The sequence below is a fragment of the Trachurus trachurus genome (assembly GCF_905171665.1).
Source record: "Trachurus trachurus genome assembly, chromosome: 20".
Taxonomy (NCBI): Eukaryota; Metazoa; Chordata; class Actinopteri; order Carangiformes; family Carangidae; genus Trachurus; species Trachurus trachurus.
In genome coordinates this window covers 12,014,544-12,042,451 of record NC_139911.1, presented here as the reverse complement: position 1 = coordinate 12,042,451, position 27,908 = coordinate 12,014,544, and the positions used below count along the sequence as shown (strand labels likewise).

The following is a 27,908-nucleotide window of genomic DNA, read 5'->3' as shown; positions in this document are numbered from 1 at the left end:
TCGGATCAGGCAAGTCACGGCAGTCCTGCACGCTTTACCTGGCGGTCACGCTTTCTGGAGGCCAGAGACCAAGATAGCTTGTGATTTGTAAGCTATGTGTCCAAAAGGAAGGGAGGGAGGCAGGTGAAGAGGGGGAAAGTGTCATTCAAAAAGAAAAAGATGACATTAGAGCAAGCTTTTCTTTTCTTTTCTTTTTTTTTTTTAAAAGCTAAAATGTCCCTCTGGACGTAAAGCAAACACGACTTCAATCAAATGAGGAATATTTGTTTTTGGATAAACCCATAAAGCAGAAAGCTTTCACACAGAATATCATGTATTTCAATATATTACAATGTAATCTGAATCCAAGCCAAACTAACTTTACAGATTAATAATTAGTTGCATCGTTTCAAAAATGCAAACTCACTGTAGAAACCTTTTCACTTTCGTAACTGTCCCCTCTCTGATGATGTGTGTAAAAAGCATTCTGTTTTGTTACTGTGGTGTGTGTCTGAGGGTTGGACATACTGCTTGATTCTCCATGCGTGCAAAGATGACGTTGAGCATCTGTGTGAGCGTGGCCTTGGCCGTGGTCTGGTTGATGAGGTTCTTGCTGGCCAGGTAAATGTTGTAACAGGTGCGGACGGCCTGCAGGACGGTGCCCTCGTGGATTTCTATGTGCTGAGAGGTTACCGCTGTTAACAGAGCCTGCAAAGAAGGAAGAGCAAAGAAAGACTGAGTAAAATAGAGAAAATCAAACTGACAAGTGTTAAAAGATGTAAATTTTATAAGGAAAAAACACATTTTCTTCTTTTACATGGGATGACATGATAAAAAATTATTATTCTACACTTTTCCCAAATTTCCTAACAGAGTTTCCTGAAGCCTCATATAAAAAAAAGGTAATTTGTTCCATTACAAAGATTTCAAAAACAAAACAAACCACCTCTATAGATGGATTGTAAATGTATGCCGATATAAATAGTCACATTGGCTATTCACACCAGGTGCAAATAATATTATTACTGGCTACCCACACCTGTGTGCAAATTTGCCTTTATTAAAATGTCATCGGCTAATAAAGACATTTTATAGTCTTGACCTGGCATCTGTACGATTATTATTCTGAGTGATCCCTCGCAGAGTGTAATGGACTTGTTGGACAACCCTGTCTACTCCCTCTTTCCAGACCAAATAAGTTTGATGTGGCTCGATCTTTTCTTATCCTTGGCTTCGCTCTTTGGATATGAGACAATACTTGGATAGTTTTATTCATTTCTGTAATTATATTTATATTGAACTAATCAAGAGCTGCCTCTGCACCATTATACTGTCTGTAGTTTATCATAAAGCTGTTACCTTTAACTTTTAACTTGTACCTTCACTTTGTCAAATGCCAGTGTGTCTCTGAAGCCTCTTTCACACGTGTGCTTCACTACATAAATGCTGTGGAAATTTCACATGATGGTGACATGTTTAAAAAGCAGCCTGAAGGGTTTGCCAAGTCCTTCTAGTAGCTCTGCTCAGGACCTGTTTCATTTTCTTTCTAAACTTCTCTCCCGCAGTTTGACAACACAAATGACTGTTTGCAGGTTTTTAAAAAGCAGAAAGAAGAATTATGTGAGAAAAATGAACTTTGAACGAGTCCTGCAATTCATACCTCACTGATAATGAAACCGATTAACACATTTCATGGACTAAGAGGGTTTTACAGCCTGTGGGAGGTTTTGAAGCTTTTACCTACTATTTTTGGTCGGCAGTCAAGCCATGAGTATAAACAGTCAATCCACACTTTGAACAAAATCTAAAACCTATCACAGGGGCAGAATTGTGAGTGCTATTTAAGCTTTGTGGCAAAATATTCAACTTGTTGTGGGGACAATACAAAGAAAACAAAGAAAATCAACCTAAAAGATTCAGAATGTTTTTTATAGACATTATGCTGCCTCTATATATATATATATATAGAATCACACTTTTTGGTGTGGAAGATGAAGATTGTCTCTCTTTTCTTGACAAATAAATATTAATTAATAAGCTAAAAGAATTCCAAGGTCCCATTTACAGTGATTTGCCTTCAGGAAATGACCGCTAGAGGAAATTAAAAGAGGAGTAACACACCTTAATAATCTGTAGCTGAACGCCCTCATCAGTCTGCGGCCCTTGAAAACAGGCGCAGATGGTCTCTATGATCCTGTCGATGAGCTTCTTGCCCGGGGCCGTGTTGTCCGGGGCGCTCCCTGTCAGGTGGCCGTACGCTATCAGCTTCTACAAGTCAGATACATATGCAAACACAAATGTAAACACACGGGCACAACCTGTAAGGGAGAGTATGACCTGATTATATGAAATACTGCCATATAAAAACATGCATGCAAACTATAGGGGGTCTGCAGCCCAACGTGGCCTCACACTGACCTGTAAACAGTCGAGTGAGGTGATGACGATGCGGGGACATTTGGACTGACATGCCAGCTCAAACGGCAAGAAGTACTTGTCGGCTTCAATGAAGTTGGTCTTTGATTTGATTGGCGGTAAAGTGCTGGAACCAGATTTGCCGTCTCCGCTGGGTGGACTATAGAGAGGAACAATACAGAAAAAAACAAAAGAGACAGAGACTGTGAGACGAACGCTGCGATCACACGGCCCAGTCTGTCGGCCGGAGTCACTGACAGAGAAGCGAAGAGTTCAGAAATCGTCCTGACAGACTCACACTCCCTTCGACATCCAAGCATGATTAACAGTGCGTGAACAGGTTAGTGCTAACAATGGTATGTTTGAGTGTACAGCCTCATCCTCAGCTCCAACAGGATATTAAACCTCCTCAACCTGAACACGTCTTGCCCTGCATACCGCTCCTCAAGGGAAACTGCAGACTAACAAAATCTTTATTACACTGAATTTGATACGGTGCCTGACTGCTTGAGATTTTTCACTACATCTCTCTATGGGAGGGGCAGCAACCTCAGAGGTTTGTTATTCAGGCTCAGACGTTGCCATGTGCTCATGCTGACGAAGCATCTACCCCGGCCTCAGACTGGTAACTGTGCCTTAAATCAAATGATACAACTATTTTCTTCTGAATTTTTTTAAAGCGCACAGAGACACAGACATAAAATATGGACCGGTGCTTTCAGCAGCCATGTGTGTGTCTACAGCTACAGCGTCCCCCAAGCACAACCACCACACCCAGACTGCACTAGCTAGCTGGAATAAGGAGAGGAGCAGGAGAAGAGTGAGAGGGAGGGAGGGAGGGAGGGAGGGAGGGAGAGAGGGAAGGGAGGGTTGCTTTGTTTATGCCTTGGCAAGGGAAAAGGATGACTTCAGCTCTTTTTAGAGGGACGACCTCACTGAGTGGGGCAGGACACAAGCATGGAGAGAAACAGAAGAAGAGGGGAGAGATGGAGCGCCTCGTGAAGGAGGGGAGGCGGCTGAAAATACTACAAGAGGTCTATTTGAAAACAAAGACAGAAACAGGAGATGACTAAAAGGAATAAAAGAGAAATTAACAGAAGAGACAAAAAGGAGAAGGGAGGGAGGTTTAAGAGCATAGTAGGGAGGGGAACAAAAGATAATCCAAAAAAAAAAACAACAGAGATAGGAATTAAAAGGAGTTGGAGAAGGAACAAGAGATATGGTGCGAAAACCTTGAATCTGTGTTAACACAGCGCTCTCGCCATTTGCAAAACCTTTTTTCTCGACAACAACATCAAAGTAGAGCTGTGATTCAGCAAAGAGCATCCATTCTACCGGCTCCTGAGTATGGTCTGACCCAGTCTCCATCTCTCTCAGCTATTGTGTTGTGTGTCTGCGGGGAGCTCTCCTCTCCTCCTCATGCTTATTCCTGGACTCGGTGCTTAATGTCAGCCGGCCTGCTCTCTGCCTTATAATCAGCCCAATGTCAGACAGAGCCCGCTTAGAAAACATAATGTGGACATTAATTTGGTTTTTAGTCAGCAAGGTACACATCCAGGACTGTAACTACTGGCTGCTTCACTTAAAGCAACAGCGTGTATTTTGTCTGTGTATATGACAGTGGCCGACGTGAATGATGATTATAATGAAGTTGCAGTTGACAACATCACATCATCCTCATCAAGTTTGCTTAGCTGTCATGGGAAAGCTAAAAGGACAGTGTTACATTTTAGGAGACATGCTTATTGTCTTATATCCTTGTTATACCTCAGTTTTACCTACTTACAGATACTTGCAGGTGGCTGTAAGCGGTGTTTGTGCTAAGCTACTGTCTGCTAACTGTCTGCTGCTTGTAGGATCCTTTATTCCCTTTACTGAGCTTGTTATGAGTCGACATGGAGATGGCGTGCTCAGAAGAAAAGCTCAGACATCTTCAGTACCATGACAACAGGGATATGAAAGCTCAGTTTTTCATGATAGTTAATTAATCAACTCCTTAGTCATTTAAACATAATATCTTCTTTTTACACCCAAAACCAGTCCCATTATTACTGTATATCCTCTTGTCACTCCTATAAATTCTGTAATATTCGCCTTTCCAAGGCGTACCCAAAGTAAATTGAATGCTGTTCTTGAACTGTTTGGAGAATATGGATGGGCTTGGTCTCTTTTGAAAGGTATCACTCTGAAGTTTTTCCCCCAAACTGAAATAATCACTATAAGTGCTACTATCATTGAGTAATCTAAGTGGGAGCACACTGAATTAGAATGTTTTTATTCTCGCCTGAATTTTTTTGTTGCAATCAGATGCCTGAAGATGAGTGTGGCTGAGAATTTTAGCTGGAAAACACAATGGGACTACAGCATGAAGCCTTACCTGGCCCCAGTTCAAATTTGATAACAATCCTGCTAAAAATGAGTATTTTACACATGTTTTTCTAAGTGTATATCTAGGCGTTTTCCTAAAGTTGCCATTGAGAAACAATACATGCGCCAAAGTGCAGCTTTTGCAAAGTTACGCATGAAAATGGCAGTGCTGCCTTTTCCCAGGGACCGTGAATGCAGCACATCGTTCGTTTCGTAATCTCATTGGCTATTCAATGCTACAGTTTCCATCGGGATCGGTTCCTAGTGGCTGAAGCCATTCAGCGCTGTCGGAGGGGATGTTCCTCATGAGACACAGCCACTCATTCGCTATTGCAGGCGGCAGCCGGGGACAGGGAGCTTGTGATTGGTCGAGTGAGCTGTCAATCGAAAGGTCAGAGGGCAGCGCCATTTTGAAAAGTGAAATAAACATTGTTTTCATGTAAACGCCGGACTTATGAGGAGAAATAAACGGATTTACTGGATATACAATGCGTAATTTCATAAGATGCAGCAGCGGGATGAGGTTATCTACCGGTACAACCGTGTGTTTTGGACTAAATACTTTACTGGATTGGATTTACTGGACTTTTCTGAATGTAACGACACCAAGTTTGTGGGGAAACCCTGTGATCCTGAGCCTGCCCTGACACAAATCGTGAGTTATATCGGCTTTTTACGAACTTTGTTAGCATGTTTATAGTCTGATTCGAGTGTTGCTGTGATGATTATATTTAGGAATGGTCGGCATATCTTTAATCACAAGAGTTTTAGCTTTCCAACGATATGTGGCATGACTATTTCAAGTGACTGGTGACATCCTCTATGACACCTCCCTGATTAAAACCCCCCCGGGGGCCCGCCGGCGGGCCGTCGGTGTGACAAGGGGATATTGTTCACCTGACCGCGACTCTTGTGAGCTCTTATCCAGGTTCTCCCAAATGTTTTATCTGAGTTAGATGTGAGTCATTCTAGTGGGTAATTTTAACATTCGAGTAGATGTTCGTAGAGACAACCAGAACCATTGATTTAGTTCACTATTAGACTGAATCGAATTGAACTTTAAATGAACCCACTCAACGTTTTAATCACACCTTCAATCTTTTTCTAACGTCTGGCACAGAAATCGAAAATGAACATTTAACAATATTTCCCAAAACCCTCTTTTATCTGACCGTTTTCTATTAACAGTTCAGTTCACAATAAAGGAGGAGTACACACCATTTGAGGGAAAAATCCATTACAACAGGTGTTTATCTGACAGTACAGTAATAAGATTTAGAGAAAGAATCCCGTCGGTATTCAGTTTATCATATGTCAGTACAATGGAGGGCAGCTATCTCATCCTAACTCCCACACAAGGTGGTGATCTTGTTGACAGTGCTGCAGCCTCACTGCGTACAACACTGTGGCACTTCTCAGAAAGCAGGTAGTGAGTCAGAGGATGCTTGCTTCTTGGTACAACTCAGAAAACGTGTCCTCTAAAGCGGATTTCAAGAGAGCTAGAAAAGAGGTGGCGTTCCCCTAATCTGGAAGAATTTCAAACACCTTGGAGAGATTTCCATTAACATATGAAAAAGCCCTGTAAAGACAGAACCTCCTATGATTCATTGTTAATAGAAAGAAAACAAGTGCAACCCTAGTAACCCTCATAGTGATTTTTCTAAGCGTCTTTACAAATAACATTGTGACTACTGGAGAAAAGATGGCTGACTCAGATGACTGTAACTGCGTTATATTTAGACGTCGTCTCCCCTGTAGATCTCTATAATTTATTCAGCTAAACCAGTTTATTCAAAGATATTTTTCCTTGAATAAACTGTAATATTACTGTAGGTCTGATCAGCTCAACCGCATTTATAGCATAGAAACAGCTTTGTTACAGTTACCAATGATCTCCTCATGGCCTCAGACAGTGAACTCATCTCTTAACTTGTCCTACTTGTAGAGGAGCATCTCTGCTGTCGTCAAGTGGTTTCTGTTTGTAGGAACTGTTGGGTTTCCTTAGTATCTTATTCTGTGAGGTACCTTGAGATGATGTAAATTACGATTTGGCACTTTACAAATACAATGAAGTTAAACTGGATTTTATATCAACCTGATCAAATGAATTCAAAGAAAATCTCTTATATAGAAATATGTATTCCTACAGGGATATAGAATTACATATACTGGGATGGATATTGCCTATTGCCTATTTGCTACTCCTACTCTTGGGATTTAAATCCGTCCTCGTATGCTATGCTACACAATTGATGTGCAAAGAGAAAGAACTTAAATGGGACGGCAGGCCCACAAGAAACGTCTTCCTGTGTGTAGCTGTGACGCTACTGCATCTACATATGATGAAAAATAGGTTAGAGCTGCAAAGTACCAGAGATTAATCCAAAAGCTCCAGAAGCGGGAGCGTTTGAATGAGCTGGGTGTGGCTCATCATGGCTTCTTCATCTATCTATCTTTGATCTAGAAGTCCTAACCTCAGGGGTAAAATTTGGATGAAGTCGCTTACTGGTAATGCTAATTTGGAGAGAATAGAAGAGCTGGGGAGATATAATGGGCTTTGAAAATGGAAGGAGGGAAAGAGGGAGTGAGGGAGGGAGGGAAGGACTGTGTGAGAGTGAAAACAGTGAGGGATAAAAAAAAACATTTTAGGGAAATAAAATGAAACAGCAGGAGGAGGAAAGGTTGCTGAATAGGAGAGGTGGCACTCGTGCTATGTTTCATTCCAAAGCCCACGTTACTTGGCAGCCCATACACGAGCATACCAAACACACACCAAAGACACACACACACACACACACAGTCTCAAAAACAAGTTAAGCATTAGGCAGGGGTTCGTGAAGAAAGCCTTTAATGAGAAGGCAAGGGGCTGTTGGGAACAGGCCAGGCAGAAAGACACAAACAAAAACACACTAGAGGCTTGCACACATACACACACACGCACACACACAATGTTCTAATCCAGTTTAGTTAGTGGTCTGAACACAGGAGAAAGCAACAGAGAGGCTCAGAGTTGAGCCGTGAATTTCAGCACGCCTGCAGAAACAGACACAAAAACCAATTAAATGACCCTTGCTGCCGTATTGTGTTGTATAATTCATCAGTTGCTTACCTTAATTTTTCTGATTCCTCTTTGATTTCCTCTGAAACAAAAAGAGAAAGGGGAAGAGATGTTAAATTAGTCAATTATGAGCCACGGGGAATGTAAATTCTGCAGTATTTTACTCAGCTAATGACTCCATGGGGAGTGGAGCACATATCAGGCCTGGCAGCCACAGCAGTGGTTTTATTTATGAAGAAAGAAATCTTAAAAAAAAAAAAAAAAATCCTGAATTCACAACTTAAGTGTTCTTGCACGTCAGATCAGATGATGCTGTTCAAAGCTTTTTAAAGGCCACATTTCCCTCCCAGACTGCACAGCACTGTTTGACACTCCGCAAGAAAAAACAGTGAATTGTCAGACAGACTTGACTGTGATGAAAGTATTCCAGCTGCATGAATGTCCGTGTTGTCATGGCGATCGCCTTGTTTACATCCCACCACCAAGCACCACAAGTGCCTGCTTAATGTATTGCCTCAGCTGCAGCACAGTCGCCAAAAATGTAAATCACTATTAACTCTGCGCTGCTGTGTCCATGAGCCACCAGGCCAACATTTGTGTTTATTTCACAGATTTCCTGGCTTGAAAATAGTTGTATGAACTTGCTGAGCACTGGCACCGAAAAGCAGGAGTAAAAAAAAAAAAAGGAGAGACAGACCCACATTGGGAGGGATAAGAGAGAAAGAGAGACAGAAATAGATCTCGAGAGAGAGAGAGAGAGAGAGAGAGAGAACGAGGGGCCAATTGGTACGAGACATTAAAGGGAGCCTTCATTGAGGAAGCTTTTTAAAACACAGTGGATATCGGCACAGTCCTCACAGAATTGCACCAGCCTGCGATGGTTGGAAAAACCCCACTAATACAATGACAGCTCAATTATTTCACTGCTGGAAGGCTAACGGTCCTTTTCAAAGAAATCCACTTGTCGAGAATATTTAGCACTTATCACTGCGTGAAATTAAATTAAAGCTGTTTTCCGCCATGTTTTTACTGTACGAGCCATGAGGGACGTGATAATTTATTCATAATTTGTTACATTTGTTAAATAAAGACTGGTGACAAATCAAAGAAACATCCGATAAAAAAAGGGTCTCGGTGAGGTGCCGGGCCAACGTGTGCAACCAAGACAGCTTCGGTGCACCGTCACCATGGCATCGATGCTACACAATGTTCACATCTCCCACTGGTGTTCGGTATAGGGTTGAGATCTGGTCACACTCATCAAACCATTCAGTGACCCCTGCTGCTCTGTGGATGTGGGGGCTTGTCAACTCATCACATGTCTGTACATGTCATCTGGCCTTCATCTCATTATTTCATAGCGAAGCAGGAACCAGTAACCTACCTATTTGACATTTATTATGCTCAGTGAATGACTAATGAATGATTTAGCAAATAACAAAGAACTGTCTGGCAAACGCAAATGTCATGTCAGTGAAGCTCCTATCAAGGCTTCACTGCAGCCGGTGTGGAAAGGCACTTGTTACCTGAACACAAACATCAGAAACACACAGGATATTATTTTCCCAGTGCTTGGAACAATAGCAACTATTCCAAAAATTTCAGCCATATGAATTCGAAGCACATGACGGATAAACCTAAAGCGCGGTTGACCTGAGGTGCACTCCCCGCTGCCACGGTAAGATGGAAAAGGCAGCACGAGGAACGACGCTTAACAGAAACAAACTAAATCAGAGATGCAAGCGTGCAGACGGGGTTTGTGTAGATGGAAGCGGATGTGCCGAGACGCCAGGCGGTGCCAATTAACTTGTTATAATGATGACGACGTCCTCAAATTGTCTTTGCCCCTCTGACTTTTATTGTGGGAGCCATTGTTGGGAAGCCTCTCATTATATTGTGTTTGTTGTGTTCTGTTTGTGTCTTGAGTGAAACACTCAAATGGTCTCATTACAGAAATTTTTCATCCACCAGGTGTTGACTTGACTGAGTGTTTCTGACTGCTGCTGTCTGTCCTGCCCATACACATATAATATGATATGAACCAAATATCTTGTTTGTAATCGGAAGTTTTATACCATAGCTGCAAACTTGCAATCTATTACGTTTTATTATTAATTAACATGTGACCTGTTTATGATTATTATGAAATATAATATGACTATATGATATAAAACAGAAAAAAGCTGCATGATCCCATATTTGAGATAAAATAGAATAGCTTTCTCTTCTAAATATCAGAATTGTTGATGTATTTCCGGTTGATTAGCTAATCCATTCATTGAGAAATTGCTTCAGCAATAATTACCACAATCATATCTATTACATTATGATGCTCATGAAAACTAATCAATGTAATCCTCTCACTCTGTCTCTGCTTGTGGCCTACACGCTCTCTTCAAACTACAGTGCAATCTTTCATCTTTCACAAAAGACAGAGGCCACCATCACAGGGCCAGACCTCAAAGGACACCGGTGTAATATCACAATGTACTCTAAAGAAGAAAAAAAACATGTCTCTCTTTCTCTTGTGTTGCTTTGTGTGAGCAGCATGCTGCTCTGGAACAAACCTGCTGCAGGACCCTGGCGCTCTCTTTCCCTGGATGTGTGAAATTACAAACATGCCCGGGCTATTTCACTTTTAATATCAGCGTCAGTTCAAATGAATTCTGAAGTGCAGGGTTATCAGGATTTATGCAAATACACACGGCAAACGAGGAGATGGGCAGAGGCCACACACACACACAGACACACACACACACAGACACACACACACACACACACACACACACACACACACACACACACACACACACACACACACACACACACACACACACACACACACACACACACACACACACACACACACACACACACACACACACACACACACACACACACACACAGTTGGATGGGAGACATGCAGATTGTCATATTGACTGTGTAAGTTAGCCATCAGATAATTAGCTCGGTGTGTCAGGAGCTTTGATGAGGAACTGTCACCCCAGGATTTGAACAGCGAAACCATGGCAACAGCGAGCGGTGGCGTTGGTGATGAGAAAGAACAGACATATAAGTGCTGGATACTTCTGGGACCGGGCAGACGACGAGCCGCAGATTAAAGCCGTGGAATCATGACTGATCTGTCAGCGAAGCCGTTTCAAAACAAACACACACAGTTACACGGCGCAGACATGTGCCAGAGAGGAGAGCACGGATAGCCAAGTGGGACTCAAAACACACACACACACACACCTCAAACAGTTATTTATTAATATGCATCATTTCTTTTTACCAACTGAGCAACGATATCTTCATCACAGATGGCTGATTTCACTCTGTTTAAGTTTCCCTGAATTAATCAAAAGCTGCCCATAACATTCAGAGCCACAGTAGCTTGAATACCATATGGGTAGAGGTAAAGTAACACATTTAATTCAGTGGACAATTTAATTAACACAGCCAAAGATTAGTGATAATATATTATAATAAATCCATATATGTATATGCCTATACACAGTATTAGAGAGATAAAGATTAGTGAAAATATATTAGAATAAATCCAGCTAAATAAATTTATAAATGAACTTATTGTATAGATTATAATGACAAGGAAGCTTGTCATTATAATCTAAAAAGTTTTACTTCTTCCAACTCCATTTCGGATATGAAAAGTCTAATTATTTTCATTTTCAATTATTTCTATTTTTTCATGTGCTGTCTTTGTAAAGTATTTATTTGTTATGTCTGCCCATTACTGTATTATTTTTTTGAACATTCTGAAATAAACTGAAGCTAACTAACAGACACTCTAAAGCAAACTGTATACAAAAATACTTTGCCTAGTTTTAATAGCAAATATGAGCTTGTGTTTTAGTTACTTGTTACTGTATACCCAAACCTCAATCACCCTCCACCACCTCTCTGCAGCAGTCGTGCCAAATAGTGCTGACCTTGAAGACGTCGTGTTCTGCGCCCTGATTGTCCCAGGGCCGTGGTATAATAAAAAGAGGAAGAGAGAAAAAGACTTGCGACACTTTAACTGCTCCCAATAAAAAAATTGGAACTTTATTCTATCATAACATAAAGCAGACAACGTTTCGAACCTGCCGGCTCTTCATCAGGTCACTGGTGTCGAGACACCTCAGCTGGTAGCATTTATAAATAAGGGTTAATTTTATAAATGTGACCAATGTGTCGTGAATCTTTCTCTGTCTTTTTCATCACATTTTTGGACCCAGCACCTGGTAACATGGATGTGCGTGTGTCTACCTCCTTATAATAAAAAGAGAAACAACAGCAACAGCAGCAGCAGCAGCAGCAGCTCAGTGGAGTGGGTAAAAACCTCCTCCACACACGAGGACAGTGATGCAGATGAAACTGAATGGCTCACCACTTTTCAATCTAATGAGTCCATGTGAAAAAGACCAGAGGCCCACTGAGGGGCTTTTGTGAATCAACTGGTGAAACACTACACCACGAAAGCCCACAATCGGTGCATTCATTTGAAAAATGTCCGTCTCGGTATGCGTAACATCTTAAAAACACTGTTTACACCGAGTCAGAAACAATTATGTGAACGATAACACTGCTGCGCAAAGAAAAAGCACAATAACTAAACTGAAACTTTTGAATCATAGTGTGTTTGTGCTGCTTCAGGTGAGGACAGGATTACAGCTGCATTCACTGGCCCTCGGGATGTGGCTGAAACACTCTCACACGTTGCCTTTACTGCACCCCACAACAGAGATAAGACACCTATTTCACTGACCAGATACATTAGAGGGAGCCGTCCAGCTCTCCCAGACCATACCTCAACATACAGTAAAGCCTCTGAGAGCTCTATATAATGTATGAGAGCAGCCCACTAAGCCTCTGAGTCGCCTCGACAAATTTCCTCTTCCTCAAGATACTTTTTCTTCTCACTCTGACTTTGACCCAGATCCTTACAGTAGGTGACAGTGAGACTTTAAATGAGCATTAATGTCAGTGTGCCACATCCGCCCTTGGAGACAGTCATTTCAGGCCTACATTTCATATATCTTTCATCATCTTGAGACAAATGGGTCAAACGCATGCTGAAACCCCCCTGTTCTCCAGTGTGCTGTTATACATATGTTGGCTTCTAGCAGCCACTGACAGGTGAACTGCTTGGATTGAGCAGCAGCGTTTACAAAGGCCGCGGCTAACTCTGACCAAAGTCGCTCCAGATACTTTAAGTGTGAGCCTTTTACTCTGGTCTCAGTTTATATGGAATCCCATATACCCTGAGGTTGTCATCTATTCAAGGGCCCCCCCTAAAGCTGCCTCTAAGCTGGGGAGAAGGTCAGTCAAAAGCTGGCTAATCATTTCTCCACTCTGCTATGGAGCGACTACAGTCTCCAAGCCTGGATAAAGGCTGGAGTAGGAGGAGAGGGGGAAGATTTCAGAGAGCAGGCAAGAGCACAAAATGGACATGCATGACTGCCGCTGGGTGCATCCCTGCTCTCTCCAGTCAGGTACTTTCCCAGTGACAAATGATACTGAAGCACCTACAGTATTAACAGTCTTTGTCCTCTACATGGGGAAATAAAAAACTTCCTGAAATAAAATAATAGAGAAAAATACCCATCGCTGCAGCCTCAGCTATTGCCAACAAACCGTGACACCCATAAAGGTTGCTGCTGAGTCAACGCCGTGAACCATTTCAACACGATATATGAAACGTATCCTCCTTAGAATCGTATTTATTGTCGCGACTCTGCATGTCTGTCTGGCGAAGACGACGCTGCACAAACATCCCGGTGCATCAGCCTTAGTGACAGACTTATTAAAGCAAACATAATAGCGTGGGTCCCTCGGTGCGGCGGAGTCTGACATACGACACCGACAGAACAAGGCCGTCGCCGGTGAAAAATACATGAAGACGATGACGACATCAAGAGGAAAGCTTCAGCACCTCGGCCTCAACTCGGCTCGTACAAAACAACCAAATGCCACCTCAGTCAGCAGCAGCAGCAGCATGGAGTACAGCTGCTACATTCTTGCACTTAGATGGAGAAACATCATATCGATGGTCCAGGTGTGTTAAGTAGTGTACTCTGTATGTGAGGTGAAACCCCAGGAGGAGGACAGCTGTTACTCTGAGACACAACAGAATAACACCCTCACAGCTTCAGGTGACAGCGTCTGACTGCGATGTCGGGATTAACAGCCTGATCTAGATGGAGAAAAAAAACCCCCGGCAACATCGCACTCAATCGCTGAACTTTACAATGAGCAGGGACGTGTTTCTGCGGTGCCTTATATAATGCACTGTTTCAAAGGGGCTTATCAGTGATCCCGTCAATCACACTTACACCGAGCTAAAGCAGAAGCTGATCGTGGCTTAAATATCATCTATACAATGGTGCAGTCAGCCTCTTAGGATGCAAATGTGCAGCTGTCATAGATAAGGCTGATGAATCAGCAAAAGGAAGTATTTGGGAACCTCCCTGTTAGAGGCAGGTCTGTGTGTGTGTGTGTGTGTGTGTGTGGGGGGGGGGGTTATCAGTTCAAATCCCCTGAATATCTGGCACTGAGTGTGAATGAGCAATGTGCTTCCCCTCCTGCAGCAACTACTACCACAATCCTCGGAGAATTGCAGTTTACACCCTCCCAGCTTCACTGAATAAATAAACACCAGCGAGGCCAAGACTAGACTGTATGTGCTGGAGGGAGGGGAGGGGAGGGGTGGTAGTGGTGGTGGTTGTGTTTAGCTACAATACATGATGGTGCATTTTAGAAAATGCAATATCCATTAAACACCTACAGGCAGAAAGGCAGTCCCCTTTCATGCTGTATCGCATCAAAGTCTAACTGCTTCTCAAGGCAGCCTGACAAAACAGCCTGCTCCCCGTCTCCAACTGCTGACAAGAGCTGCTGGCAGGCTAGGACTTGGTGCTCTCCTCCTTCCTGCGGGTGCCGCCGCCCTCCCTAAATGGCGTGACAAAGCGCGAGCGCCCCGCTGGGAGTGCTCGCCACAGGGACGTCGGCTAAACCAGATTCATTAACACAGGAATCACAGGTCCTACAGTAGCTACCCCACCACCCCCCTTGGTGTGTTGGCGTTCATGTAATGCATTAAGCAAATGTAAGACACAGAAGAGTGAGGCTTCACAGGATCCTTCCCCCAAATAATGGATGTCATTTCGAGCATTGTAAGGATTCATTTATGCGACCCAAAACCCGACTGTGAAACGACAACAGCTCTTCAACCCTAAGAGCTTCAATACTGTTCTATTTATAGTGACAGGAGGGAGACTGGAGCAGGTGGCAGCAGTTGGAGCAAAACTTAAGGGAGGTAAACATTGATGTTTGGGATAACAAACATGTTTTTATGACTCACTGAGTTCAGAACTTGTTTCATTGTGTCAAATTTTTCTTTATTTTGGTGACCACTACACAGTAGCTACAGACTTAGCTTAGGTACTGCAACCGCTTTGCCATCATGAGGTGTAAAGTTGTGATCCTGACATTTTAATTGTCTTCATTCTTAATTCCTGGATATGTACAATTATTCATATCTACACAAGACCATTAGCCTCTAGCAGCTCGCGGCTCTGCTCTGCCGTTCTAAAAATAGCTTGCACCGACAATTAAAGGTAACAAACCTACTCCTAAAACTATAGGGATTATGGAAATGGGCCAATTTGCCAAAATGTTGAACTATCCCTTTAAACCAATCTAATATTTATGGCATACACTTGACACCTTACTAAAACACATTGCCTGCATTCCAGCTTTCTACCATGTTTACAAGGAGCTCTATTCTGTTTTTGTATACCACTAGTGGAGAGTAGGTCTCTGTGGATCTGATGTGGTGCTAAGGTTTCTATTCATGGCAAACATAAACAAATACACAAGTCCAGCAGCTCGTCTGAGGTGCAGTACATCTGCAAAATGTTGCTGAATTCGAGGCAAAGCAACCATTATTTTAACCCAGGGGGGCCGCTCTGCTTGCTCTGCGCACTGACGCATGCTGTCAATGTGGACACTTCATTTCAAATCCCCGGCTGGTAGTTATTTGTTCATGCAGCCCTGCAGTTCTCTTGCAAAGCCGTGTGCCAGGAACACATTGAAAACGAGATGGCACATTTGTAGCGCAATGGACTGCAATATACAAAGCAATACTGCAGATATATACCCGTTTAGAACGTCTTGATCATCTTGTTATGCTCTTAATCCAAAGTTTGGAAGAGAGGATGTTGCTTATCACAGCCTTACAATGAGCTGTGAAACAAAGTGCTCTCACTCAGTCACTGGCTCTGTCTGCTGTAGCTCTACTGAGTGGCATCATCGTTTACAGGAGATTTCAACAGTGTGTGGAGCCATGCAATGACAAGTCTGGGAAGCTGAACCCACCTGGGCAAATATTCCTGCTGACTAAAGCTGTTGGATCAACATTAATTCAAGAAGTAGATATTCTGCCGGTAAGACGCTCGCCGTACACAGAATCTCAAACACGCACAGATACAGTGCGCATAATATGCATACACATACACGTGTGCACGCGCCAAAATTCTCAGAAGCGCTCTAACGTTTCATCAATTAAGACACAGCAGAGCCTGCACGCGGCGGGAGGGAGAGAGATAAACACACAACTCACTGGAGACGCTCTGCAGCACGTCACAAGACCGGCAGCAAGAAAACAGCTTGCTGGGAGGGGACGGCGAGTTCACAGACACGGAGTGAGGAGGGAAAGGGGAGAGAGGAGTGAGAGAAAGCAGGGGCTAAGGCGAGGCTGGCCTCCAAAACAAATCAGCTTTATAAACCTGTCTCACACCAGCTCCATGGTTTGTGTCCATGTGCAGTGTGCAGAGTGTGTGTGCACAAGGCTGCAAGACAGGGACAGTTCAGCACTGTACTGGCACGTGTTTTGTTTTGTCTTGTTGTGTTCTGTGTGCAGCCATTAAAATGATCCAACAACGAAGGAAGGATAAGATAAGATAAGATAATACTTTATTGTCAGATCACTCTGAAATTTGTCTTGCGTCCCATGACGTCCAAGTTTCACACAAATAATAACAAAATACAAAAACACACATTTACAAAAAGCATAAATGTTACCCTCAAAGGTCACATTTAAAGAGAAACACAAACTACCTCCTAACTCCATTCACAACATAAATCCAACATTACAATGTGTCTTGGTGCAACACCCAGTGCTCAGTCTGTACATGAACCCTAGTCTACTTAGAGACCATTTACCACAATTTAACAGTTTGACAGACTGAGGGACAAAAGAGTTCCTCAGCCTGTTCAGCCTGGTCGAGCTTGTGGAACTCTAAACCTTCTGTTTGATGGCGGGAAAGAACGTGGATGGAAAGGCAGCAGGAGGGAAAGATGGAAGAGGATGGAGGTAAGGAAGGTAAAAAGGAAGGAAGGTAGAGAAGTACCAAAAGATGGAAGGACAAAAGGTTGGAAAGGAAGAAGGGAAGGATGGAATGAATGAAAAAGGAAGGAAGGAAGGTTGTAAGGTTAGAGGTCAGTCTGAGTGAGGATGTGGAGAGGATAACCCACCTCCTGCCTCCTGCAGCACCATTTGCATTTCAAAGAGCTTAAAGCCCATCTGCATCTGGCTGGCATCCCACTGTTGGCACCCATCATTTCATATTCAGTGATCAACTAAAACTCAATCCAGTGCCATGTTTTAACCTCAGTAAAACACTGGCGTTTGGACCACTGACGGCGTGGTAAGTAACACACCTGGTAGGAGGGAGAGGATCAGGACACAAACTGTGATTTCATGATGGTGAAAAACAAACTTTTTTTCCCCCATCAGTCCATTCAGCCATTAATCAGATATCAGCCTTGTGAGATGATTTCTAATCGGATAATGTCCGCAGGCATAATAATGAAGACCACACTGTAGCGTTGTGCCACTAAGATAAGCTAATTTGAGGATGAATCAGCGTGTAGGTGTCCACCTCCGCCTCCAACAAAACACAGGGGCAGGGGGCGACCACCACAGAGAGCCTGAGAAAAATCAGACCCCTGACATTTCTTTTGTCCAGGCTGAAAGGAAAGGTTGCACAGCAGTAATTACATTTGGGGGTGGGGGGCGGGGGGGGCACTGTCAGAGGTTGTCTGGACTACCTAATCGCATGTGCGTTCATGAGTTTGTCCCCGCCTGTTTGTGTATGTTATGTCTCTGTGTGTGTGTGTGTGTGTGTCCAACGAGCCCCCTCACTCACTCTTGCATAAGCCTGTCTCTAATAACTACTCTCACTCCCATGGCTGCATCAAGGCTCTCATTTTCCAGCCAAAAAGTCACAAAGCACTCAGCTTCCACATGCCCTTGATTACTCAGCTGTTGGCTTTGTTATTGAAATGAATTCATTTTTAATAACTCTGCACCAGATACATGATTTGGCACTTTTCTGCTCCGACGCTATGAATGGCACTTTTGGACCTCTGAAACAGGGTTATTATTATTGTGCAGGACTGTGCGGCACAGTGGAGATTAATAGCGAGTCAATGGAGGATAAATATGTGTGCTAACCGGCATCCTGCTAAATTCATTCAAAGTGCCTTTCTCAGAGTGCCTGCTGTCGTTTTAGGCCCCAGCATGTTGGGAAGCAAGGCATCATGGGAGCAAAAGGTACACCCAAGAGTTTAGTTTGCTTTCAGTCAGTTGAATTATTTTTAGCTTGAAACATAAAACACAATGATATTTCTAAAACCTTTAACATTTTAACATTCAGAAAGAGGAAGCTAGGCTAACTAACTTTTGCTCAAAAGGAGGAACCAAGCTGGCTGTACCTGCTACTACTTCCACAAAATGTTGCTTTCTATTTGTTTTTCTATTTGTTCTGAATTGAATACATTTTTAAGACCAGCTGCATCCCTGACACCACACTCGTGTTTATTACACGTCACAGAAAGAATGCAGGGAATGAAAAGGGCGCTGAGTCATGGAATAACATAAGGCCTTGACAGGGCAGATGGGTCAAATCAAAAGTTAGCATCTTTATGCACATGGCATGGACGCTAAAACCACAAAGAATTAAGTTTTATTTCTACTACTGTATTCTGTAATTACAATATTGAAAGTAAATATGCTGATTATGTCTAGTACATTTTGTTTAATTTTAGACTTGTGTTTCTGCTGAATAACACTGCCTCCTGACTTTCTTATTTTCAGAGTCCTTCCTCCTCCCACTGTAATTGTGATGAATTTTTAGCTCGCTACCAAATTTCCTTAAATGAATACAAACGACAGATCAATGCAGGATGGATAAAACAGATAATTAGTGAAATGAAACAGAAACAGAAGGGAGGAGAGAGAGAGAGAGGAGGGTCCCTCTTCATCAGCTTCATCTGTTTGCGGTATAATTAATTTATAACCTGTCCCAGGACTGAAGGAGGCATCAGTGAAGAGACATAATGTATTATGTATGGAGGTATCGGTGTAAGAAAGGAGAAAAAAACAGACTTTTCCTTCTCAGTTTTGAAGCGTCTCCTCCGTATAGATAAAAGGATTATTTATGCTTTCAGAGCAAGCACTGGCCGTACCATGTTAACTACTGTACTGCTCATTATCTGAATACCAGTCAACCTCTGGGGTTACAAGCAGCTTAAGCGTCTGCACTTAGTCTGAAGGGGAGAAACGAGACAGAAACCAGGCACTAGGCCTCACCCTTTCCTATCTCTCCCCTTCTCTCAAGGAAATGATGTTCGGACTAAATGTTACAGTACGTTTCGGAAAATACTACGCATTCAGTGTCCAGTATTACCTTTTGTTATATTCCACCTGACTTCATGAAACTAACGCTGAAATGTAAGTTTGACAATAATAATGACATGCAATTAGTCCTTCAAATCATTTGTCTAGTAAAAACAACCAAACCATTGTTTAATGTTCTAAAATTTGAGAAATGTGTTGCTTTGTTACAAAGCATGGCTGCCTCACCAGGAGAGCTGACTTCACTTCCTTTGTTTGTAGCTCTGCTGTGGCTCAAAGTATGGACGTCTTTTTTTTTTTTTCCACAAATGCACATAGTATATCTGACTCCAGTTTAAGTCAAACAGTGGAACAACCTCTGGATAACTCATTCAGTGCCATGACCATTTGCAGCACCCTGGCAAATTAAGGCGACATTAAAATGCAGCTGACAAGTGCCATCTTTTCCCCTCGTTTACACTTTCTCATCCCCGGCAATGCCTGCTAGTTCCGTCAGTAGGTTACCTGGTGTGCCTCTGCTGAATGGAAATCAGAATGAAATTGCTTGCTTTCAACTTCAGGGCTGATACATTTCTGTCAGCCTGGAATATGAAGGATGCCGGCGCAAAAAAAAAAAAAAAGAAAAGTTGTCAGGTACACAAATCAAAAAGGCTTTTATTATTCAGTCAGAATACAGAGAGCCCTCATCTCCTGCACTTCAGATTTTGGGAGAGTTGTGTCGGTCTTTGGGGAGTCACGGTAAAAAAAAAACCTTAATTAACAAATGGGACCGTATATAGCCTGGCGCTTATCATGGGTCAGCATGTGGTGGCTATGGTGCAGCTTATCACCGAGGAGCATGTGTTCACCATCATTAATGATCACAGGTCCATTTGTCCTGTTGCTTTCCGAAACCAGGTTTTTCCAGCTCTGAGGGAATAGGCGGCTCGTCGCCGCAGCGATGGCCTTGAATTTGACGTGAAAGAACAGCTCGAGGACTCTTGTTGATTTTGTCTGTATTTACAGCTTTTATTCAAGGTTCCTTTAACCTTGGATGGAGAAATATTTTGCTACAGATTTTTTTTTTACCACAGACTGCGACATTATTTCAACTTGACATTTGGTCTGTGTGTGGTCTAAATTAAAACCTACAGCGAAGCAAAAAAAAAAAATCCCACATGAAGCTTTTATAGTGAAGAAGCTTGTTTAAAATCTTGTATATTTCTGGCAGTGTTGCTAATAATTAACCAAGAATGTGGGTAAACATACTTTTAATTACTAACTTTTATAGATATAATCAGCAATTTTTAATTGCATTAAATAACTGCAACAATATCCATGGATTACTAAGGAGATGGGGACTAATGAATCAGTTAAAAAAGATAAATCCTACTATCATAGCTTGCCCAAAGTCAGTGTACCATGTCAGAATAGCTGCTAGCTCTTGGTGTAATGCCATTTCTTTTCTTAAGACTACCTCTTGCTGCAAAACATTCAGATGTAATGCCAAACCTTCAGACCATGAGGTACACACCACAGGCACTCAAACTGTCAATACCTCGGAGCAAGTGAGCTGACAAACCACTTGACAGCACAACTCCTCCTCAAAAAAACAACTTTGCAATTCATAATTCAGATTCACTATTTACTTGACATGCAACTGTGCTGCTTATAAAACCAGAGTAAGCCAGTCAATCCAACTGTAGCCTACCTGCTCAGTGTGAAACAGCTGAAGTAAACAGGCTCCTGATGAAGAAAAGCCATGTTTTTCATGTGTCTGCTGAATTTTTGCAAACATAATAACACTGATTTACTCTATGTGATCTTTGGGACTGTCATAGTTGATGTGCAAAATGCCACTTTTTTTTAAAGGAGGATTAGAGGACATTCTGTTCAACTGGCCCTTGTCTCAACCCATTGAATCAGTTGCTGGAAATTAGTTGTTCTAGCACGCAGTTGCAAACTAAACCATCTTTGCTAACATTTACCAGTCAGATGATGGTTTCATGTTATAATTTGAGCATATTTTTTTCTGGACAATTATTTGTTATCACTTTTAATTAGGCCTAATGTTTAATAAAGCTCCCATTGCATGAAGCATATTAGGTATTTATGTATTTTTAAACACTTGAAAAATAACCCTTTAGGTATTTTTAACAAATAGAAATTGTGTGAGTAATTGTGATTAAGTATGGACACTCGTGATTAAATATATGCCTGACAGCCCTTGGCGATTTTATAATATCATAACGGCGACATACTATTAATATTGTCAATAGTGCTCACAACAATCTAATTAGCTTGTGATATTGATGCATTTCAGTTTCCGAAAGAGAATGACAAAAAAAGCTGCCACTTTGAAACCAGAGAGAAGACTCTCAGAAAAATGTCACCGTAACACTATATCTATACACAACTCCCACCACACACATAACACAGCATATTGAGCCGCTAAAGTTCAGCTATAGCTACGGGTCGAGTAAATAATTTAGTGGCAAGACGAAAACAAAGAAAAGTTGAGGATACAACAACAACTCTCTTCCCACTTGCTGCATGTGTAGGTAAATACAACTGAAAGGAGGCGTCGAGGTTTCAGCTGCAACAGGTTTCAAGGTTGCAGTTACCTCCACAGCTGACCCTAGGACCATACACCCTAAGGGGAGAGATAATGAGCAGTGTGCTCAGCAGGGCTCTCTACCCCTTCATTGACTACTAGCCCGGAAACAAATCCTCACTCCTCTTAGCATGGCAATTCACACTGAGTGGCCCGAGTTAGTGTGCTACATTCACAGTGGGACTATTTTCCATCACCGGCACATGAAATTCTCAAGTCAGAGAGGACAGGTTGGGCTCCCAGACACCCAAGACCATTCACAAAGCCGGCATCATGAGGTTAACAATGCGTGAGAACAGTGAACCAAAGCCTCCATGCCCTCTACTAAAGAAGAGGTGGTGGGTAGATACAGCCTGAGGGCCTTTGATATATTGAGTTAACTGTCAGTCTTCCCCACGTTCTGCTCCTTGCTATCAGACAGCTCCACTCAATGCAGCTGACAGAGAGATTCAAAGATAATAGGACCAAGCTACAGTTTGGGGGTATGTGAGAAATTGACATGCTATTCTTTTTTCTTTTTTTCCTTTTTTTTGGGAAACTGCCGAGTGATATTTTGATAATCCAAGACAAAGGCCAGTTTGGCATTGATGAGGGTGGACTGTCTGGCGAACGTAGCCCAGTGAGAGGCTTTCACCTCATTCCTATACATAAGAAACATGCAGTGATTCACTAGCAGGCGTATACATAAACATGAGTCTAAATCTGTATGCTGCTACACACACAGGAATTGATGGAAAAAACACTGTCTGGTGTTATACAAGGAAAATTTTCAAACAATATATAATTTGCACAAAGGCAGTCTACAACAGGAAGACTTTTAGTGACAGCAAAGAGGTTTGACTCTGGCACAGGCACGCTCAGATGTCTCTGAGATGTCTCAGAGCCCCAAGAGCTACAGGGGATTATGTAAGTCACTCAGTATACTGGGTCACCAAGTCGTTTTTTGATATGCACTACTACTGTACCGATGCTACACTCATTGCAGAGATTTCATAGATTTTGAGTGTATGACTGAGCGCCACTGTCGTGTTATACTCAAGCATACATATCAATAATGTCTGACACACTGCGGACATGCAATGGTTAAGGTTTCACCTGAATATTTATTCCCTTTTCTGACCTGAGAAGACCCACAACTGCTGACTGTGTGACTAATGCTGCATTTTAAAGGGAACGTACGCCCTAAAATAGATTTCATTGTTAAGTGGTGAATTTTAATCAGCAGGCCACAGACAGACCGTATAGTGAGTGGTGATGTCATTTGAGAAAAATATATGAGGCAGCTTCAGGAACTGTGTTTAACAGAACAGCTCCTTAGAGGCTATATGAGAGTCAGCAGCAACTATGGTTTTGCTGGTTATTTTCTGACTCACAGTTGGAAGCAAGCACCACATTACAATACAACCCGTAGAGTGAGTGACTAATGTGACTGTCATCAATTTGAATCTTTATGCTCTGATTCCCAGGTAAAGGAACAATATGCACTCTCTACAAAGCACTGGTGTAAATTCAAATAATATGGTGTATACTATTTTCCCTTTAAATCCATGCTACAGTGAGCTATACTCCTTCAATGAAGCTTAACCTGTAACACTCTCCACCGTTTCTCTCTCGTCTCTCTCTCTCTCCACTGACAATGAAGTGTGGGAAGGACTATATGATTTGTGTGGGTGGGTTGGTTTTGCAAAACATTAAAGCAAGCCCAGACAAACATCATCATTGTAGTGTTCATTGGCACTGCAGAACCCCTGCAAACAGCTGAAGGCAGCTACTGTTGGGACAGGTAGGCTCCTTGGCTATTGCACAACACAGACTCATTGTTTCTGTGGCAGTGTCATATTACTCCCATTGCAGAAAAAACGAGCTTGTTCCAAGACACAGAGTAGCCTAGATAAAAAATAATAAAAAGTCTGGCATGTGAAAAACCATTAACTATAGTGTTATTAGGGTAAACTGTTATGTCTAAGTTCATATTTGGATGTTGGATTGTTGTTTAATGTAGACGTTTATTATTAATAGTCACCCCTAAGGACGTGTTTCGGAAAATACACCTGCTAACAAATAGATGCATAAAGTTACCCCATGCGGTTATGGTTAAAACCGGATCTTAAGAGATTTGATTTCAAAATAAAAGCACACTCAAAGCGACAAGACCAGGTGAGTCATTGATATAAATGATAACACAGGTGCCAATTAACTGAACACTAATTCCTTTCACTGTGGTAACTATACTGTGTAAAGTCGACCCCCAGTAACATAACAATAGTAATTTTATTCCTCCTTATTAATTTTATTTAGGTCCTGACCGGAAGTCGGCTGCATTATTTCCGACAACTTGATATTGTTCTAGCATGAATGTGCTATTGACAGCTGTCACCTCTTGATTTACACTGTCCCGGTTCATATTGTAGTTTTACGACGGGGTGGGCACAAGTGTTTAAACTGGTTAATAAATAAAAGATGTAATAAAAGGCATAGATGTCTTGAACACTCCCTGTACTGACCGGCCACGGCCACGTCTCCTGTGTACCAGGAAGAGACGCAAACATCTCACCTTTACGGGGATAAAGCCATAAAATTATACAGTTTGGATCAACATAGTTTGCACTTGACGAATGTTTATAGTGTGTGAGGTGTTAAGCTGGTTATTAAAGGAGGATACAGCCTCCAGAAACTTTGTTTTTCTGTCCGGTGCTCGGCCTGTTCTCACATCGCTACTAGTTTCGCAGCATCGGCTCGGTGTTGCAAACACCCACCCCTCCTGCACCATTTCCGTGTTTGATACGGAATCGTTTCCACTTAGCCCGTGCCACGTCAATTAAATATGCAGGTTTAGATTAATTTTATCGCAAGACAATGAGACAACAGCGACAGACTGCACGAAATGAATGGAAAAGACACTGTGTTGCCAAAACACTGCGACATTGTTGCAGGATATAACCGCTTAATAGCCTAAGTGAGAGGGTGCGTGACGTGTCTAAAATGTGATGCTAAAACAACACAACTTACCCAGTGCCACCTCGCAGGCTTTACGCAGTTGTGAATGGTGAGCCTTTTTCACCTCCTTGTCGGCCAGGATCTTTTCCAAAGCTCGTGTGAGGAACATGTTTTTCGTCTTTTTGCCCTCAAACATGTCGCACCGGAATTTGGGGCGAGGTGTGCCTGGTCCCAAAAGGGGGGTCGGGGGTTGCAGCCGCCTCGAGTGGAAATGTATTCCCTTACAAATGTCAGCCGCAGAGCCCCTAACAGACAAACATAAATAAACACAGAAGGTGGGGTAAATCCCTCAGATTTCCATTAACGACCTGCCTCCTGCGCCATGTTGGAGAGAGGAAACGACGTCACGTACGTTTGAGGACGGCCGCAGTGAGGCAGCAGGGAGAGAGAGAGGAGAGGGGAGTGGAGTGGAGGAGTCATGAGTGTAGTGTCCCTGCTAAGCTGTCTGCACATATGCATGAGCAAGAACACACAGACTCACCAAACTCATATGTAAAAAATAACTGATATTATGTCATGAATTAAACCAATGAGCACCAGCTTCTGGGTACACAGAGTTCTTTTTTTTTTTTTTTTTTTTTTTTTTACCATATTACATCCCCACTTAAATAAACAGTAGGCTATATCCACATAATGGTACATATAGTACTCAAAGTGCTCTATATATAGAATCTTTCTATCAAGGGTATTTCTGGTGTGTCAAAAAGCCCACTTGATATATACAGGATAGCCTAAAATAAGACTTGACTATTACTTTAATTTACTAATTTTGACAATTAGTGGCAAACAAATAGTTACAATAATTTCATATAATCCAAAAACAAGTGAGAGAGAGAGAAAAGGTTAGTACTCTCTTTGATTTCTCATTGGAGTAGTGAAACCGGTTTCACTACTAGATCTACATAATGTAAACAAACCTTGAGCCACTGTGACACTCATATTTGCTTAAGGCTATTTATACAGCCTAAAATATACTGTGGAGAGTTTGCTGCAGGCACAATCCAAACTGAAAATGTATCTATTATTTCTGTATTTTTGATTTGTATTCCTTCCAGACACTTCAACAGAAAGTCTATTCAAACTTTAAAAGATTAATCTCAATTATGACATTGTCAAATGTATTAATTCAAAATTTTCATCTCATGATAATTGGTGGGAATGTTCAGTGGTTTTCAGTTTTTCCTCAAATTTTAATTCATTTTCAAACATCTCTTGCCCGTATTCAAACCTGTAGAATCTGACAACAACATGTAAAGTAAGACAAATGTAATGAGTTATTAAGGTCTTCTTATGTTTATCTGGTTTTTAACTCTAATTTATTTGCAAAATGTTCCTTAAAACCTTAATGAAACTTAGTAAGAGGCCAGTAATCCCACATCTAATGTTTATGCTATACAGTACCATGATAAATACATATTTTTCTCCTCAAACTAATATTTCTTGAAATAAAAAAAATCCCTTTAATAGAAGATTTGTTGTTTTTCGAGTTGTGTTTCATAATATTTTAGGGGACATGATTAGTAGGCCACTCCATATGGCCTTCCACTTTTCACAGCACTATATTTACAAGAAGGTGTGAAACATTTCCAGCAATTTTGTGTAACATAATTATGAAATGTTCTGATTTCCCCTCTCAATTCTGCATGTTTAGTCCTGCCATGACTGTTTATAATGCTACACCTCACCTGTAACACTGCGTACCTAAATGTTTGATTTTGCTACTGGGCTGCGAGTAACATTTAGCAAATACATCCAGGAAATCTGGCAATTTGACAACACAGTTTTGGCAGTTGTGGGCGGCAGAGTTCACTTTCACTTTGGACTGTCTTGCGTGTCAGTTCCACTGTTTCTGAACCATAAATAAGAGCAGAGCTGCAGATTCAGAATGAAGAGCGAAGGAAAAAGAGGAGGAGAGCTGGATGAAAAGTGCTTCAGGCTATCATTTCCTAATTGAAGAGGGGAGTTCATCAAAATAGATGTCCCCTAGAAGATGATGTTTATTATTGAAGATGCCTATGAACACATGCACAAAAACAAATTACAGGACACATGTAATGCTGCAAATGTCACTTTTCTTTCCATGTTGGTGATATGAAAGTGGGGGCGTTTTTTTTTTTTTACAAGAAGCCCGTGAGAAATAGTTCGTCCTTATAATAATGTCAAGAGCAAACCAAAATAAAAGTTGGGAAAAATGCGACACCATAAATATTTTCTGTGTTATATAACAACATTTATTCAAGTCTGATATTATACATTTATTAAAATCTCACATTAAGCATAATAAGCTGTAAAAAGTAAACATTTCTGATCCATACCTGAGCCAGACTTTCCAAAATTTGTCTGAACCAAATGAAAGGGGGAAAAAAATGTCTAACAAAATAAGAGAGGAAGAAATCTCAGTTTAAACCAAACCCTAGATTGTCAGGTGATAAGCATAAATATTGCAGTAATAAAGGCATTAATACATGAACAGCTTAGTTAGAGTCTGAACTGGCACATGGTAGGACTAATCCAAAATAACAACTAAACAAAGATGTGATGATATTCAGTAAAAACTAAAACTTGTGAAAGGTTTATTTTAATATAACCATCTTTGGGTAATATTAAAATCTTAAATGTATTTTCAGAAAGTGCTGCTGTGTCATGACAAGTGCTTACATGACTGCCATTCACTGAAAAAGCTTATTTGATAGTAAAATCTGTGTATTTCTTACATTGTCACTGGAGAGCAACAGTAGATCCTGGGGGACAAAGGAAGAATAACGTGCTAGGATAAATTCTGGGCCAGATTCAAG

The 27,908-nt window shown here is 41.7% G+C and overlaps 1 protein-coding gene across 2 annotated transcripts in view; it reads right to left on the bottom strand.

The window, feature by feature from the left end:
• Positions 1-25,450, bottom strand: part of arfgef1 (ADP-ribosylation factor guanine nucleotide-exchange factor 1 (brefeldin A-inhibited)) — a 53,769-nt gene extending 28,319 nt beyond the window's left edge. Inside the window, exons 1-6 of one of the 2 annotated variants that reach the window (XM_083995647.1) lie at positions 25,126-25,450; positions 7,871-7,901; positions 2,398-2,554; positions 2,101-2,247; positions 508-687; positions 39-92 (exon numbers count right to left, since the gene is read on the bottom strand). In XM_083995647.1, the coding sequence (XP_083851773.1) occupies positions 39-92; positions 508-687; positions 2,101-2,247; positions 2,398-2,554; positions 7,871-7,901; positions 25,126-25,249 (693 nt within the window). In that variant the 5' untranslated portion in view covers positions 25,250-25,450. The remainder of the gene's footprint in view (positions 1-38; positions 93-507; positions 688-2,100; positions 2,248-2,397; positions 2,555-7,870; positions 7,902-25,125) is intronic. The other variant, XM_083995648.1, reaches the window with a different exon arrangement.
• Positions 25,451-27,908: the final 2,458 nt, after the last annotated feature.